The sequence below is a fragment of the Accipiter gentilis genome, chromosome 23, assembly GCF_929443795.1.
Source record: "Accipiter gentilis chromosome 23, bAccGen1.1, whole genome shotgun sequence".
Taxonomy (NCBI): Eukaryota; Metazoa; Chordata; class Aves; order Accipitriformes; family Accipitridae; genus Astur; species Astur gentilis.
In genome coordinates this window covers 19,720,001-19,738,809 of record NC_064902.1, presented here as the reverse complement: position 1 = coordinate 19,738,809, position 18,809 = coordinate 19,720,001, and the positions used below count along the sequence as shown (strand labels likewise).

General features: G+C 41.8%; 1 protein-coding gene across 12 annotated transcripts in view; it reads left to right on the top strand.

The window, feature by feature from the left end:
- FOXP1 (forkhead box P1) overlaps positions 1–18,809 on the top strand; it is a 392,520-nt gene that overhangs the window by 332,430 nt on the left and 41,281 nt on the right. For all 12 annotated transcript variants that reach the window (XM_049827087.1, XM_049827082.1, XM_049827079.1 and 9 more), the window contains one exon: positions 12,630–12,734. In XM_049827087.1, the coding sequence (XP_049683044.1) occupies positions 12,630–12,734 (105 nt within the window). The remainder of the gene's footprint in view (positions 1–12,629; positions 12,735–18,809) is intronic.

Sequence of the window (18,809 nt, the reverse complement as noted above, 5' to 3'; positions counted from 1 at the left end):
CATCTATGCTTTTGTCCCACATTTCGCCCAGTTTCTGTAAGTAGCGGCAGCAGCAGCTCTGGGGTTTGGTGCACAGCAATCTGTTAAGGAGATAAATAATCTGCTTTGGCATGACACTCCTACTCTCCTCTTTAATTTGTCTTACACAAGGAAAATTATAATTAAATCATTCAGGGTAAACCCTTGAGTGTAGAGAAGGAAAAAACACACTTTGGTAAAGATTGCCAATAGAGACCAACTTCCCTGTTGTGCCGTGCAGAGACATTTATCAATATTCAGCACTATTAAAGAGAGAACATTTCGTGTGATTTGTGAGGCGGATGCCAAAGCTCAAATCAAGGCTTGTTAAGATCCTTTCCCCATGCAATCATGGGCATTCAGCATCATTAGAATTCAGCACTGACTGTGTGTTTCATGCTTTGATTTTACTCAGACAATTTAATAATGTTTATTGTGCTGATTATATATATAAATTCACTCAACGCAATAAACATACCTCAGTCATCAGTACCCTAAGGGAAATATTTAGTTATAGATACTTGTATTCACTCAGGATAAGCGAAAGTGAGACCATCAACCAGCATGCAAACCTCTCATCATCTTATCAGCATTTGGGTTTCTTCAGTAACGAGCATTTTCTCTATACAAATAAATAAATAAATAACGGGAGCCAGTTAAGTACATCTGCTGTGCTTAGAAATGTCAAGGACAGTACCTGCTTTCCATCTCATTCCACGGCATCTTATTTGGGGCAAGCTTGATTATTTTCTTAAGAAAAAGAGCAAAACAAAGCAGGTCAATACCCAGCTGCTTTAGGTGACTACTAACTTTATAACCTGATGAGCAGTGGGCATCCTGAAATGTTGCATCCTTGGGAATATTCCCGATATGTGTGGGTTTGGAAAAGCAGAACGGTGCAGAATTCATCAGCGTTTTGTGGTGAGCGGTGATTGCTCCAGTCTGGGCTTGAACTGGGAGGTGTGGGGGTGCCGTGGAGTGGTGTGGGCGCCTGCACACTGGTCCCATCCCCTGGCACCGTCCTGTATTGACGGCAGCAGCGACAGGATGATGGAGGCTGTAGGTAAACAAGTGAGTTAGTGAAGGTCCGGACCTGTTAATTTAGGAAATGCATCTGTTTGCAAGAGGTAAGGTGAAGGGTTGGAGGCTGCATGTCCAAGAAACCTTTCTCCGTGTGCCAGCAATCCCGTGTTTGTCCCCAGTTGTCTTCATATCCTTTCCAACCATGCTTGAGTCTTGCCCTTCCACATAAGCAAGCAGCCATCTCATAGGAAAAATAGATGGGATAAACAGGGGGATTTTTAAAAGACTTTTTCTTGCCAGCATCGCGGGAGGAAGGAGTCTGGAGAAGGCTCCGAAGGGAAGTGAGAGAAACAGCGTGGCAGACCATTGATCTGCTGGTTAGGCTTAATGCATTGTGTTTTACTGTTGTTATCTTCCATGCCAGCTGATCCTCCATCAAAATCCCAAGGCCCTTTGATGAGGGCATTAGGATTCAGCACAATTAAGAATTACAGACTTCAGTCCATTATTAATGCTCGGGATGAAACAGTTCAGCCTGCAGTCCATATGCTCCCAGGGCCTGATCCTCTCTTGGCCTGCCTCTCCGCGTAGTCCCTGGCATTCATTCTGCACTGGTGCCAGCATCAAATCTGCTCATCCGTGTCGGCTCCTCTCAGTTGCTCCCTGCAGTTGATTTTTAGCTCGTTACACTTTATCATCAGCAGAGTTTGTTAGATTAGGTTACCTCAAATCCGTTCTCCCTTAAGAAATCGGTGTTCCTGGGGCCTTCCCTCCCAGACGGTATTTAGCTGCTCCATGTACACAAACCCCATCGTGACCCTTACGTTCTTACCCGCGGTTTGAGCAGCGCGGGTGCCTCCATGCAGCTTCCTCGCTGCGGAGCCAGGCTGGAGCTGGAGGCTTGAGCCGAGCCTGGATGCCCAGCTGCGTATCCGATAAACCATCCCGCTCTCTCCATGGCTGCTGTATTTCTTCTCGTTGCACCTGGTGCAGGTGTGATGGCCGTGTTCAGCGACGGCGATGCTGCGACAGCCGGAGCGGAGCGCTGGCCCCGCTGTCGGTATTTATTACGTGCGGATACAACCCAAAGCATCCTGCTACCTGATCCCTTGGCGCTCGCTCCCCTGCCAAAGAAATCACCACCGGTTACTATACGCTTTCCCTGTCTGAGTCACTTCTCTCTGTAATCAGCTTTGAAAAAATATCAGCCGTGACTCAGACCTGGAGTTGCTAATCTTCAGTTTTAAGCCCTATCAGGAACTTCTTATTGTTAGTGCTTTTCAAATTTGGGTGTGTAGGGTCCTTTGCATTGCCCGCACCTACTGTCCACTGCGGCACTCACATTTTTGAGAAACCTGCTAAATTAGTGGTACGATATCGCTTGCTCCTCAGTCTGCCCGGGAGCTCCTTAATCAAATCATGCTTTTCAAAGAATTGTTTCGCTAAACCCTGGAAAATTGTTTCTAGTTTATTTTGTTTGGTTTTCCCTAAAAAAGATGCAAAGTTAGCCAGTCTGTGATGACGTGGTGTGGCCTTTCGCTGCGCAAGGGTGCTGTGTTTGACGCTTTGCCGTCCTCGGGAAGCTGTCCCGGCATCGGGGAGCTCCTGCACACCAACGCTTTGCTGCTTTCTGGTTCCGTGTAATAACCATCAGTTGTACAACTCCAAACACTAAGCTAATGTATCAAAAAGCCCTTAAAATAGATTGGGTGAGCCTTGGCAGACGCGTAACAGAACTTTTCCAAATTTTAGCATATGTATTGTTTTATTCCTCCATCTGGCCAACAGATCATTGTTTGATATCTGAGTGCTTTGCATATCTCCTCCCTTTTCTTGCAACTCAGATACTTACACGTGCATTTAATACAGCTTAATGCTATTTTTACATACCAGAGAAATAGCTGATGGCTTTCTGTTAATTGCATGCACTTTGCAGTTAAACTTTTACTAAAACATTCCTGTCTAAATACTTAAAGTCCAATGAAAATTTGTCCTCTTCTTTTATTAGAGGTGTTTATGTAGTAGTCTTAAAAAGGGACCTGTTTTTGTTTTACTGCACCATGGATTCCTGTTTCTTTTTATTTCCTCCTGTGTGCAAGTTGTCCTTCCTCACCATTTGCTCAGGAGATCTGACTGTCCTAAAGAGCTGAGCAGGGAGCTAATGAAGAGCTGTGTTATTTTTTTTTTATCATACATATCACAGCCTGAGAGTGGAAAAGAAACACATTTGAAAATGCCATAAAAGTAGAGGAGAAGTTAGGTGATTTTTGTGTGACTATTTTCTCTGCTGTTCAATAAAAATCGAGCAGTTAGTATGACAGCTGTTATATCATGTTATATCGTACTGCTAAGATATTGAGTAGCATTTAAAGTAAAACTCCACCATTAAGCTGTATAAACTTTATCCGTTTCACTATGGTTTAATGGAAAAAAATGAGTTTCTCAATAAAATGACATCATTTTTCCCAGGTTGTAATGTTCACTTTACAACTGTTTTTCTTTAATTCAATTTATTTTACTTTTCTTTTTCTTGGCATCCTTTTTTTCTTGCAGTTTGGAGAAGGGGAAAGAAATCTCTTTTCGTAGAGCAGCTAGGTACTGCTCAAACCTCTTTTCCCTTCTCCCCCCTCCCTCGACATCTTGTGCTAATCAGGAGCTCTATTTTTGTCAGTCAGACAGGGTTATATTTTCAAAGTAGTGAGATGCACATTGAAATTTGGTAATCGGGATTTGTGGCTCTACCTGCTGCACATGGAGGGGTGGGGGAAGGAGCCCGAGGAAAATTTATATTGCATTGCTTGCTGCTGGAGCAACGTTTGTGTAATGCTATAGGATGTTTTTCCGTATAGCTGGTGTTTTTAAGGTGAGAGGGCTGTAATTTCTTCTGTGTGACCAGGAAAGACGTATGTATGTTATAAAGTGTATTCTTCTCATTAAAACGACGGTATAAGCCCAGGCAGGGAAACCGCTAATATGTGTTGCAGCTTGTCATTTTGGGCTGCGTGAATAAAGAAGATAACTATTCCTTTGGGAAACGATCTCGGGAACTGAGCAACAGATCCGCTAGCCAGCAAATTCTTTTTAACTGTAATTTTCCTTTTTGTGTATACTCAAAAATAACATCATGATGGGCCCTTAAATACCATTTCATACACAGAGCGCAATTTCCACAGCACAGGTGGTGCTAATATAGGACAGTCCCCTAGGCACTTGTCGCCAGGAGTTGTACAGCTTGTTCAGTGTCTGCATCCATATGGCAATCTGTCCCATTCATAGAAAGACATTGTAGCTGTGCCTGTGGGTGCTGTGGTCAATGTAGTGTAAAAAGTAGATTTTAACTCTCGGCAACCTATGTTCTGCTGTTTGTTTTATTGTAGAATCCAATTTATAACATGGGGGAAGAAAAACCAGCTCTGAGCAAATTCCAGAACAATCTTGCTGGCTTCAGTTTTTGTTTATTCTTGGAGCGCATGGTTAATCAGCAGGTGCACCAGCCCTGCGCCCAGCGCCGCTCTAATGACCGGTTTACAGGAAGTCTTGCTCGGAAGAAACATTTTCCTCGTTGTTTATACTGTGAATTAACTCAGAAGTTGCAAAGCTGTAAATGATGTTGGCTGGCCATATATGTCACACAAGTCTGTTTCTTTCTTCCTTTTTTTTAAAAAAAAATTTTTTTTTTTTTTTTTTTTTTTTTTTTTTTTTTGCAATGTTGCATGTTTTTTCTTGGGTGTGCTGTACTTGGGAAGGATGCTGAGCCCTTCAGTACCGTGCATTGCAATGCTGCCCAGCCAGGAGCCGGTGGCTGCCCCTGAAAGGGGCAAATCACAGCAAAGGGGCTCTCTGAAAAAGGGGGGTTGAACTGTTACAGTTGCACAGCGGTTCGAGTATAAACAAGTGAACATGATTTATGGCTGCTCTGGTATCTATCATTCCAATGCCAAATGTTGTTCTGTTTTAGTGTGACTATTTGTTATGCCTTTTAGTAAACACAAACAAATAGACGCCTAGCACCTGCAGCAGCATATGATATTTACACTACCTGTATGATTCAGCACGCTTCCCTGGGGAAGTAGGCTTGTGTCCTCTTGATTTCAGTGCTTTTTTAAATAGCATTCTTTGGAGGGAAAGCATGTGGCAGAGAGAATTCAATACTTCAACTGTATTTCTCCCTTGGAGTCAGTATTTATCTTAATTATTTTTTTATAAGCGTTTTCCCAAAGGGCACTTTCCTAGCTGCCGCAGGGGTGTGCGGTGGGTGAAGGCTCACCCAGCGAGCTGCCAGGCTGTATGCGATGTGACAGTCACCTTCTGCGCGGGTTTTGTTGTGCCTGTGGGACAAGGGTGAAAAAATACTGATGTGGATAATCTGTGTTAATCATATTTGTTGACGTATGGCCAGTTAATGTAAGGATGGAAGACTTGCCTCAACTCTAAATGTAACAGAATATAATTTTGTTAAACAAGAATAGATCTTGTTTCTCAGTGTTTTCTTTTACTATAGATTTAAATGTAACAACAGAATATAAGTTACAGTAAAATAAGGTTGGCAAACAAGATCTTTTTACAAAGTATGTACGTACATTTGTAATTTTACACCTCAGTCTCGGTGAAGTCCAAGGTCTAATCCTGTGTTTTTAAACTTGCACGTGTTCTTAAAAGCGTTGCTGAATCAGGGCCAAAGCCTTGCCATTGCCACCTCCCTCTGCCACACAAATTGGGTGTGTAAGGGACAGGATTGCTATGCTGAAAGTCAGTTGAAAAACCAACCAAACAAAAAAAACCAACAAAAAACCAAACCCTAAGAAAGTGGTAGGATCACATTTTTCCTAATTAAACTAAGATACCGAATCAATCCATTTTCATCCGAATAAATTCGGAGACTGTTCAGAGAGGAATAAAATGAGATTTAGCAGGGATAAGTAGAAAGTAGCCCGGCTAGGAAATAAAAATTCCAAACTGCTGGTTTGACATGACACGTCAGCTGCTCAGCATTGGTTGTGTGGGAAATGACTGAGGCATAATCGGGGTTGAGAAATTAAGGTGGGACACTCTGTACCATGTCTTAGTTAAAAAGGTAAATGCAGTCATGGGAGGCATAAACATGCGTGTTGCATCCCAGTCCTCCTTTTTTCCTGTTCTGCTTTATGCAGAACCAGTTAAACCGCATTGAGAGTGTGGCCACTCTCTAGCAGAAAGGATAAAGAGGAGCAGGAGCAAATATAGAGGAGAGCAGCTAGGATGATAAAGGAGTTGGAGGGAAGAGGCTATGAAGACAGATTAAAGGGAATTAAAGATCTACACCCTGGAAAAATAGAGGCTCTAGGAGGATGTGATTATGGTATCTAAGTACATGAAGTGATGCTACAAAGAAGAAGAGGGAAAAAATTGTTCTCATTAGTTAGCAGTGCTGGAATTTAAAATCCAGCGTTTCAAATTGCGTGTGTCTTGGGTATATTTGATGTACTTTTCACTACAGTACCTAGGCACAAGGTTGAAGTAAAAAATAAGAGTTTTAAATAGTAGAGAAACTCGTTAATTCAAGTCCAGGAATGGAACTTCCACCTGAGATAACTGATGGATTCAATACTGGGGGTTTTGCAATGAGCATTTCTTTTAAATGGTCTAGAAATACGTTCAATTCCTCCCAGGGAGAGGATGTAGGGCAGTGACTGTCCTGGCCCTGTGGCAGTTCTGCTGCACGGTTGGAAGAGGGGATGCCACTGGAGGAGGTAGACAGTACTTTGAGAGTGCTAGAGGTTCATAAGGTTGGTTAATAATCCAAATGGTCAGTGCATAGATCAAAACCAGAAGATGATGTGTGTAATTATCCAGTCTGGTTCTACTCTTTGCAGTGGGGATGGGGTTAGAAGAGAAGGGGAATGTTAGCCAGATTTTGTTGCCTTGCAACAGGCATTTAGAGAATAGTGCTACAAGAGGCGTAAGGATGGGGGGCAGTGATTCGGGGTGCATTGCCAGCCTTGTGTTACAACAGCAATGCTACAGCTCTGCTTTTTGGTATTTTTGGGGTGTGTGTTTGTTTTTTTTCTTATACTACAGGAGTATACAAGTTAGTGCACACTGATTAGAAGACAGGATTTCAGCCTGTAGGCTGCAGTTTTAACCTGATTTGTCTTAAATTGGTGTAGTCATTTAAAATGTAATATACCACTCCTGTTACTTCCAATAGGCCTTGATGTAAAACATGAGCTGCTTCTAGTTCTAGGTCTGGATGCGGACTAAAGTAGTGACGAAGGGGAGAAATGCAGCTTTAAAGAGCATCCGAAAATTTGCAAGCCAGTTCTAGAAAGAGCTGTCACCGGCCACACACATCAAATGCCACCTTTCCCGAAGGCCCATGACCCTCTGCCAAGCATTATTCAGTGGTGGAGGAGCATTTACCCTGCTCCGACAATTCTCTCTTCAGTTCAAATACCTGCTTTCTGGGCAGTTACTGAGGCTTAGACAGAAGCATGAATGTCTAGTAGTAGTCCATTTCAGTATATGGCTTACTACTTTTCTTGATTTTTTTTTTTTTTTTTAATATTTATTTATTTTTAAATACTGGCACTTTTTAAATTAACAGTTTAGAGAGGAAGGAGCTGCTAAGCCACCTTAGTAAGAATTCAGAGGCATTTGCACCAGTGCAACTTTACTGCAAAACACATCTTTATTCAATTGATTTTGCTATGAAGGCAGGAACTTGCATTCAAGTACAGTTGGTAGAAGGATTTAATCTTTACCACTTCTGTTTTGATTTTGAATCAAATAACAGCGAGTGTTTCTGACTCAGAGGATTGTGACATTTTCACCAACTTTATTCTGTCGGTGCCTTTTGATGAGCTTTAGAGTTCACCAGGCAGTCACAAATACAGGAGACCTGTGTTGGTTCCCAGTTGTGTCTCTCCTCCTCCTGTACAGGACCAAAATCGTGGCATTTTGCCTCGATGACTATGTAATCCACATCAGGCTGAGGGGGAATGTGGTGTGAGACTGAGCCCTGTGCTCCTGCCTGGACCGTACACTGACATCAGTTTCATGGCAGTGGGCAAAGATGAGGTCACTTCCCATTGCCCCTGAGAAATAAAATAAAATTAAAAAGAAAAGGCAATTCTGCAATTTCTGTGGGTGCTCTGCTCAAACCCCTTCCAAGAAGAAAGCAGGAGATATGGTATTGATTTTTCAGTGTGCAGGTGGCTCAGGCATGTTCTCTGCACCGTTAGAACATGAGCAGATGCTTCATAACTGTAATAGAAAATCAAGGATGCTTCTCTACATCACTAACTTCCCCCAGTGTTTTGGCAAAGATCGTTGGCCCAAGCAGATGTGGAAGAGAGAGAGTGGAATATGAAGTATGTCAGCGTCATGAATATTTAAGATATGGTCCACTGTGTGGCAGAAGTACTATTACTGATGCTTCTGCTTGGCTGGTTTTTATATCCGCCCATGACTTTTTTGCCAGTGTGTACGAGCGTGGTACCCAGTTTCACACGGTTAGTAAGTATGGGTTGAATTAAACCATACAACACCGGTAGCTTTCATGCTAGTGCTTTGGTCGCTACTTTCCCCAATACCCAGTGTGTTCCTGTCTCTCTTTGGGATATACTGTCGTATTTACTCTCCGTGCAGGCTTAGTTCTCTGTGGTTTCTCTGTCTCCCATGGTTTTGTGTCCCAGAGTGTGATTCTTCAGTGATGCTGTAGCACAGCAGATGTATTCCAAAAGTGAAGTGGCTGAAGTGGTCCAGGTGAGTGGGGCTGTGCAAGTACCAGCTTCGACAGCCATCTCTCTCGGAGTAGGTGGTGAATTTGCTTCCAGACCCTCTGGAGATCCGTGGGGGTTACGAAGTGACATAGGTTGAAGAAGGCGAAGGTAAAAACTGTCCTCTGTCCAGCAAGCACAGAGGAGCTGTGGAAGTGCCTGGCCCTTCTCCCTTCCCCTCACCTCCTTACTGGAAACCAGGCTGGGGGCAGCAGAAAATAAGCGGACACTTACACAGTTTGCAGCTTCCCACATGGATTTTGTTACTCTGTCGTATGTCATGAATAAGCTGTCTTATGCAAGACGTTTTACTTGCCAGAGGGTTATTTGCTGTACTTTGATGTAATAACACTGCACTATTGCATTATTTGGAAATAATTCTATTGTGTTAAGTATTTTGTATGCAAATACCTTACAAGGAGAAAAAAAACCCCACATATCTTGATTTTTACGTCATTTATATCTTCGCTTCTTTGAAAATTATGTCTTGTTATAAAATCACTTCCATTAGCTAGTGTTGCATCACCAGTACCCGACCATGAATATGCGTTCTGGGAAGGAGAGGGTGACAGAAACAAACACCTACTCTAATGTGTCATTAGAAATCAAACAGACCTAAAACCTGCTTCTGCTTGCCAATGCTCAGATCTACTAAAAGTCTGTCTCCAGCAGCGAGACCAAGGATGCATCCAGATTACAGAAACTGCTTGCATGCAGACAAAATATCATTGAACAATTTATAGGTTTGCATTGTCCCCACAAAGCTGTTTGTTTATGTATTGGATTAAAATCTTCATTTTCCACCTCTATTCGCTCAAACAAAGTGAGTACTTAGATCAGTTAAACAGAGTTCTCCATTCATTTCCACTGGCTGTACCCGCTTCTGTATAAACCCGCTCTTTGTTTTGTTTTGAGGTACTTCTTCAGGCTCTATCAGGGAACAAGTAGCAATCTAGAATGTCTTCAAAAGTGGGATGGATAAAATAGCAGTAATCTGACACTGACACATAAAGGTCACCGAAAGGCACCGCTGAAACCCCCGGAGCGGGATGGGAGTAGCTGCCTTCGGAAAGGCACGCTGCCTACGGAGGGTGCCTGCATTTGTCTTTCAATACTGAGGTGGTTTTTCTTTTTGAAGTGTCTGGTTTTGGTATGTTGAAGTAGGTGCTCTGCTTTGTCGAATGGCAGTGGAAGCTATACGTAGGTGTAAAGTATGTTACACTTAGTGTCATGTTAGCAAAATGACCTTTTAAGTTCTCGTTTACAGTCAAGACCGGTCTTTCTGGTTATTGACAGTGCTAGACTTTGACATCCTGAGCATCATATACAGTTTGATACTCTCTTGGTCATTCTGTCATTTTCTTTGGACACAACACCAGGGTATCATGTCCTACATAGTTTGTCTTGTCTTGTGCAAGTTCCCTGGAAAGAAAAGAGATTTGCACTTGGATTTAAAAAATAAATACTAATCTCTGTAGGGCTCTTTCCGTTGACTTGGCCATGGCCTTCAGGCTCTCACAGAGAAACTTTAAAAAACCCTGCTGGGGGTTTAAGCCATGTGACTCCTGTTGATATTATAATGAGATTTACAGTGCTTAAAACCCACAGGGGACTGACTCCTTACTTGGCGACACACAGCGTTTCTGCAGTCATCCCGATGTATGGGTAACGCGCACTGTGTAGATTAATACACTGAATTTTTGAGGGGTTCTGCTAAACACGCTGAAATTGTAACTCTTGTATGTAGTCTCTGTGGACTTTAATGGAGTGTTAACATGAAAGCCTACTTTCTCACCCTTTGCTATATCAGGTATGGAAGCAGATGATAAAACCCATTATTTTCTGAATTACTCGTTTCTGATGCGTATGGAGGGCGTTTGACCATATGACTGTCTGGCTTGGGTGGATGGTGTTCCTTCAGCCATCCTCCCTCTTTCTCAGCTGAGGAAACGTGTGGTGTAGCATTTTTCTAATTTCCTTGCAAGGCAGGCATCGGCCCCTTTGTTCTTTTAAAAACTTAACTGATAGAGCTTTTCCCTGCTTGCACGTTTTAAAAAAAGTGATTAAGTTAGACCAGAGTAATACTCCTTTACAAAAAAGGCCTTTTTATGTATCTTCACCTACGGTTGGGGTTTTTGGGGGGTTTGTTGGGGTTTTTTTTAGAAAATTATCTTGCATGTATATATTTTTATGCTTGAAGAACTATTTGTAAACAGCCAAAAATAAGACTTTAATGAAATAAAGAAATCATTTCATTTACAATTTGTAATACCTTTTCTAGTCAGATCTGTACCTTTTTTGAATTTTATAAAAAAATGAAAAATAATTTTAAAACCCACCTTCAATTATCTTCAGATTATCGTTGGGTCTAAATTCAGAAGTGACAGAATCTGGGCAAGAATTTCTCTTGCAACTTCTTTGCATTTGGGATAATGTCTCAGGGGTATGTTCTGTGGTGATCTTGCTATCCAGTGCATCGGAAATAATACAAGAATACAATTTCGTTATAGTATGCGGGCAGATAATATTACAGAACAAGAATAAACAGCATTTCCACATGTGTATAAAAGTAAAATGGCAAAAAGTAGGCGTTTATCCATAACGTTACCTGTAATCCAGGATAAAATAAGTCATAAAAGCCACACCTAGATGCTGGTATGTGTTCATATCCTTTGTGTATGTTTGAAGTTCATAATATGGCACAGGCATACTGTAGCAAAAAGATTTGCTATGAAAAATAGATATGTGTATGAGCATAAAATACAGATTTCAATATTATTTTGACATTTTATTTTTAAAGTCATCTAAGGTTATGGAAATTGTTGCAAAAATAATTCCTTTACTTAAGAAGTTTCCATGCAGAAGTTGACTAAAGAAGATATTTTAGAATATGGTTCATCAGTTAGTGCAACAGATACATTTCCCTGAGCACCACATGGCCCGGATCAAAGTGTCTCATGACTTGGATCAGTGCAGCCAAATCATTACGTATTGATTGGAATCCCGCTGAAGGATTAACCCCTTAGTGCTCATACGAATTTTTTTCTTTAACCCTGGTTTCAGTAGTTAGAAAGCTCTGTGACGTTCCTGCCAAATCTTAGCAAGGTTAATAGCCCTCACTAACCCCTGGTACCGAGGAATCCTTTGATTACATGGTTCCTTTTTTTAGGATTAATTTTGCATTTGAAAATACATCTTGAATCTTCTTTACTGGGACATAAGGGGGCTCTGCTTGTGCAAAGAAACAGCCTGTAAGGGGAGGGGACGACAACCACCCCAAAATGAAAAAGAAAAAAAAAAAAAAAAAAGAAAAAACACACAAAAAAAACCCCAGTAAATAAATAAAATGGTGGGAAAGCCAAGGCTGCAAACTTGATGCTTTTCCTCTTTCTATAGCAATGAGGAAAGCCTCGGGTCCGGTTGTATTGTGTTAAAAGAATACACTGCTGTATGGAGATGACTTTTCTTCCTGATGAAGTTGAGTTGTAAATATGCAATGTTCATAAATTTCTTAGCAAAATATCAAGCAGGATATTAAGCAGGTCTGTCAACTGATTTCTCCCCCGTCCATGTTAATTTAAATTCTTTACAAAGCTTTTAATTAATGAATGAAATGTAGGAGGATAGCTAAGTAAGAATGACACGTTTCGCACTGCAAATGGTATTTAATTCTGTTTTGAAAAACCATGGGCAGAGTCAGGTGGGTACCGTGAGATGTTAGGGATGTTTCAGGATCTGTTGTTTGCTGCTCTTAAGAGTCTTTGTGAAGATTAATTGGCGCGGTACCTTCAGTTACACCACTTTTTCTGCTTTTCTCTTTCTCTCCTGCAGTTTATCCCACGAGGAGCACTCACACAGCCATCCGCTCTATGGACACGGCGTATGCAAATGGCCGGGCTGTGAAGCAGTATGTGAAGACTTCCAGTCGTTTCTAAAGTAAGGATGGTTTTTTTGGCATTTGCATTGTACAGAAAGCATGCCCTGAAATTTTGTGTGCTGTCACTCACCGTGGGCCTGATGCAAAGCCCACTGAAGTCAACAGAGAGCTCCCTTTCACTTCAGTGGCTTTTGGATCAGGCTCAAGAACGTTTTAACAGGGGATAGTAAATTAGCCCCATGGGGAAAGTATGGTCTTGCTCAGTGTATTACTATAAAATAGAGTGTTTGCAGTTCCGCAGCCTTTTTTTTATTATTATTTATTTAAATAATTTTTAAGTTGCCGTATTGATAATGTAAACAATACAACCTTGATTTAACCTTGATTTCACTTTAATTTAGAAATTTAGTCTTAAATTAACTCTGTGATTAAACAGAGAATTGCAGAACATCACGTGAAATTTAATTTATGTCAAATAAGTAACTAATGAACAAAGTCTACACTACTAAAAATAAACTATAATTATATTAATTGGGCCCCTGCAGTTTGCTGCAGACCTTTCCTTGCTGCCAAAGAACACAGTTTTACGCGTTGCATAAACAGTGCATTATGGACTAGTATGTGGTAATGCGTGCATCCCAATGCAAGGAAGGACCGGCAGAGCTCTAATAACTTACACGCGGTGGCTCCACAGCTAAACCATCAACCTCACCCCTCCAAGCTGGAGCAAAGAGGGTTCCCGTCACAAAAGAGTTTTGTGTCTGGTTAGATCTCCAGGTACACATATACTTTGGGTGCATCCAGGTTCTTGAAGGTCTGGGCACTGATCCTTTTCTCAAGTACTTAATGGCTTTTCGGTTGTAAGATCACAAAAGAGCAACCGCCCAAGCAATGTTTATGATTTAAATGCACAAAGGATCAAATTCTGCTCCCATTTACAGTGGTGATCTTGTGAATTTAGTCCACATAAATACATGGGATTCTTCAGCATGGCTAAGTAGAAATAGTCCCAAAACGTTCAGCTGTATCTTTTCTTTCTGGGGCAGTTCCCTGGATTTTTATGTGAGGGAGGGAAGGGCGACAGCAAGCAGAGGATGTTTGTTGGATAACGTTAGATGATACAGATAGGTTTTTGCTCTTGGAACAGAATGGGCCGGTTCTGTTTCCACGGGCAAAACTCTCCTGAATGCAGTAGGAGCAGCACTGGTCCTAGTACAAACACATGTTACAAGTAAGGAATGGTACAGTAATGAGGAGGTTCTCATTACAAGAGGATTACAAAATAAGAAGGTGCTAGTCATAAATTTCCATGAAGGGTGGCCTCATTTCTTTTAATTCATCCTGTTGTTCACTTAAGTGAAATAAATGCTAATCTCGCCATACTTGCCAGCTCATTCATATTCATATGCCATACTATAGCATTTAGACCTTTAAAACAATTCTAATTTTTATTGCATTTAATGCAAGGGAAAGGTGCTGTGGTAGCCTTAGATACTGAAAGAACATGTGTAGTCACATAACGTCAGAGTATGCCACCTTTGCTTTCTGTGCTAGTCCCCTGTTCCCGATTACATCCGTTGGTTTCAGGAAGATTTCTTACAGAGCAGTGGACTGCTTGACACGACCATGAGCAGAAAATACAGCCCTTAAGTCACGTGGCAGGGGTAGAGGCAAGGTTAATTTTTATATGGTATTTTGGAGGTGTTTCAGTAAGTAGATTGAGTCCACCAGTTCACTTGGAGGAGGTACCTGGGGCAATCCATAGGTAGGAGTAACCTGAAAACCATTACCAGCCCAGGCTGGACCTGAAGCGGCTCCATCTACTCCCAGCTCCAACAATTCTGGTTCTTTTATCACTCACTTATCGACAATCCTTCCCCACCCCCCACCCCCATTGAAACCTTTCATCAGAAATATTTTGTGTGACTTTCTTAAACCCATTGGCTTGTGTAAATTTTCTCATTATCCAAATTCTACAGTGTCCAGACAAAGTCCTATTGTTCAGAGTGATATTTAACCCAGAACGAATGCAGAAATGAATGTCCCCGAGCAGCGTATTGACACTGTTAGGAAAGGAGCATTGCCTTGTAAAATGATACCATAGCCTTCCAAGTCTCCTGTGGAGCGTCCGTCCTTAAATTATATTGCCATTTATCTGAATTCATTACTCAATGAGAAGATAACAGGTAGATGCTTGGAAGTTTCTTTCTGGTACTTGTATAATCCGTGAAGCTCTTTCGACAGTCTCCTCAAGAGAAAAGCTCTTGTTTACCAAGTGAAATACAGCCCGTGTATCAATTAAGCATTGCTTAATTTCAGTTACCTCCATAAAAAAGCCTGTTAGAAAAGGCAAAGAGAAGTTACATGTGGAATGAAAGCCCTGTACGCCAATAAAATGATTCTACAGTTAAGGGAGAAAAAAGGACTCGCAGGTCTAAAACATGGTTCATTTCTTTTCCTCTTGAGGAAGAAATATCATAACTGTTGGTAAATCAAAACCAGAGATTTGACACTCTTCTGTGATCGTTCTGTAGTGTTTGTTCCCAAGGTGAGGTACACCACAGGGCCCTTGATTTCAAAGATAAATACTGTACAAATAACGATCCTAGTTGTCTTTCACTCACAGCCAACAGGAGGACGCTTATCAGAACCAGCAGATACACGGGCTATTGTACACATTTATTTCCCTATTTCTTTTTTGAAATAAGTTGCAGTTTTAGCGTTGGGGTTTTTTTGTTGTTGTTGTTTTGCTTTGTGTTGGTTTTTTTTGTTGGTTTTTTTTCCATCAGCCATTGGTTATCATGTGATGCGTTATCAGTTAGCGCTAACTGATAGCAGCAGGGGCTGCTGCTAAGCCTAATGAAACAGGAGCACCCTGCATGCTCCAGAATACCCCCCCCAGCCTAAAAAACAAACCCAAGTCCAGTCTCACCGCGGTGACCTGGTGGCCTTCTGCCAAGCAAGGTGCGGGCTGGAGGGTGCACGCGTGTCTCGCGTGTTAACCACGGCCCGTCTCGCAGGCGGCAACGAAAAGAGCAATTAGCACAGAGCGACTTTCCTTCCAAATTGGCTGTACCCTTGATTTCATTTGCATGTGTTTAAAGACCGTTGCAGGTAGAAATATATACCGCTTATACGGCAAGTTGTTCAGGAAATCCCGGCTGGAGGGAGGGTGGTTTATTCGGCAAGGGATCCAGGCATCCAGGGCAAAAAATGAAGGAGAAGACCGAGTAGGGTTTTATTCCCCTCACACACACACCCTTTTTTAAAAAAAATTTGTGGTTTAGATGTGCTTAATTAAAGCATTTTAAAATCGTATCTTCTTTAAAAGAGGGACACAGACCTTTGGAGAGATCTTGCAATCCTATATTGCAGCGATGCTAGTAATCTGCTTCATGTGCATTTAACTTTGATGAAACGAAGGGGAGTTTATGTGAAAGAAACTACTAAGTGCACTCTGTAATGTTTTCACAAGTGTTTTTATCATGGTAACATCTTGTTTACTTTAGTTGCCTGCCTAAAACTACTTGGAACATGTTAAGAAAACATTTCGAGAAAGCTTCTACAAAGAGGCTTTTGTTTAGCAGCAACTGTGAGACTGCTCGGCTCACAAAGGTGTTAACTTTCAACCCCTTAAGCACTTCCACATGAAATTCCAGCAACTATGTTTGTGGTTTTGGAAAAACAAAGTGTATATTAAAGAAACCAGGTATATGCTAATACATGTTGAAGTAGGCCGGAAATCATAAATTGTTTCAAAGGCATTAATTGCTATCATTTGCATGTCAAAATGTTCTGCAGTGAAATCATCTGCAGTTCGCACAGCAGAGACTTTTTAATCAAATAGGTAGCAAGGGCAGAGAAAAGGCTCCTCTACAGATGCCTCTTTAGATTTTTTTTTTTTTTTTTTTTTTAAATTCCTGGCAGGCCCGGTTGAAGTCCCCTCAGCTCGGAAGCGTCGCTGCCGAGGCTGCAGCCGCCCGGCCCGCCGTCAGGGCACCCGTTCCTCTCAGGGCGGAAGGCGGGAAAGCGCGGTGTGTGTGTGAGGGGGCGAGGGGGGGGTGGGGGTGTCCCCGCCTCAGCGCTCGGGGATGCAGGCAAGCGTTTTGTTTTCCGAGCCCGCCACGTATTTGCAGTTGCCGTTCAAAACGCCGACGTTACCGGTTCTTTCTTACAGCCTCCTGATTAACCTTCCTGACCCGGCAGGGGAGTCGGGGGAGCCGGGCGGCGGGAGGAGGCCGGGGTGGCCCAAATCCCACAGTGCCCTCTAGTGCTCCCGGGGATCCTCGTAGGGAACGGCGGTGTGCAGCCGGGAACCCGAAAGTAGCGGCATCCCTCAGAGAGCCCCGCTCCGTTCCTCGCCCGAGCAGGCGCACCGGCACGCCAGCTCGAACCGAGTCGCCTAATTTTTAGTTCTACGCCGCGTCTCTAGAAGTATTTTTCCTCCCGGGGTGAGCATTCAGCTTCTTCCAGAAAAAAAAAAAAAAAAAAACAAAAAACAAACCTCGAAACGCCCGCCTGCTGCCTGCCTGCCTGCCTACCTACCTGCGAGGAAATACTTTGGCCCGTGGCGTATACGTAGCCGGGCACGTTGCCTTGCATTATCGCATTTTATACCTTAAGGTGCTCTTAGTTTATGTTTCACGTTATAATTTCCGGTGTGTAATCAGAAAGCGTTACTTAAGAGACAAGGATCATCTTTGTTTCAGACTTTTATTGACACTGTCTACCATATTACTGCGATGTCTAAATGGTAAAATTTATTATTAGCAATAGTGTCACAAAAGTCTGAGACAGCGATTTTCCTTTCAATAAAAGTAGTTAAAAACCTTTTAGAAAATCCATAATTTTGATTGCTGGTACTTCATAAATGTATAACTGGTACTTTTTAGCTGTCTCTTTAGGGAAAAATGAGTTTTATCACCTGCAGTACCTGGGTTAATGAAATTGTGTGTTGGAATTTAGCCAGAATGAAAGATGAGATCATTCGGTGGCACTAATATTGGCAACAGGTCTCATAAAAAGGTTCGACTCTTTTTAGAGGAGTATCATTAGGTTTTTTCCTTTTTTCGAGGATGGGGGAGAGATTCGAGTTATTTGTCATTTTTGAAGTTTCTGTGGTTCTAAGATTTTCATCTGCTGTAATATCCAAAACCCAGTGACCTAAAAGCCTCCGCCAAGGCCAAGAGAAACACAACAGTGTCCATCAGTGCCTAGTAAAGGAATTTACTTGCTTCAGATTTCAGCTCCAGTTCCTGTTTCAGCCCTTTAAAAATCACGACTCTCAGCTCAAATTTGAAATAATGCTGCTTCTTTCTCATGGTCCTCTGTGTTTGATTGTTTGTGGATATTAGCTGTCCAGGAAATCCCATACTTAGAGATATAAATCCAAAATGATCTTGTTTTTCCGCAGCCAGCCCAGGATGTATTAGACAGTTATGATGATTTGTTAATTTTTGTGACCTGTATTTATTTTATGTGTGCCGTATGCTTTTAAAAGAGGGAATCAGCTGTCGAAATAGGCTACTTTTGTCAAAAGGGAGGCTCTTGACTCTTTCCTTTTAAGCCTTTGCTTTCTTTACTTTTGGAGAATTCTGTGTGTGCACCTCCATATGGTAGTAAACAAGGGCTGCATTGTGCCCTGACATATAAGCTTAAACCCAACCCTGTTATTGAAGAATCTTTTGAGATGTGTGAGCTGGGATTCTTGAAGGGCTGTCAGGCTTGGGTGTCGGTTTGAAATGTGCCTTGAATGTATAACTCTGCTTTCATTTTAATAGTGCAATATTTTTTTTTTCTAATGTAATATTAATCGTCACCCATTTGTAGTGAAATTTCTTCCTTGTGTCTGATGGAAAATAATTAGATTAGGTGCATTGAGTGAGAGAAGGTTAAAAAGAAAACTGGATAAAGATATCCTGAAAACAAATAATAAAAGCGCACTTTTACCTGCGATTCCGTTGTATCCTCTGGAATAGGATTTATTTAGACCCACTGCTGCTTCTGCACTTACTTTCAAGACACTGCTTAGGAGACGCTGCCAGTTTTTGATGTCTCAACTTGTGATGGTTACATGGATAATAGAAACCAGTGCAGCCTACCAAATTTAAAAAAAAAAAAAATCATAATTAAAA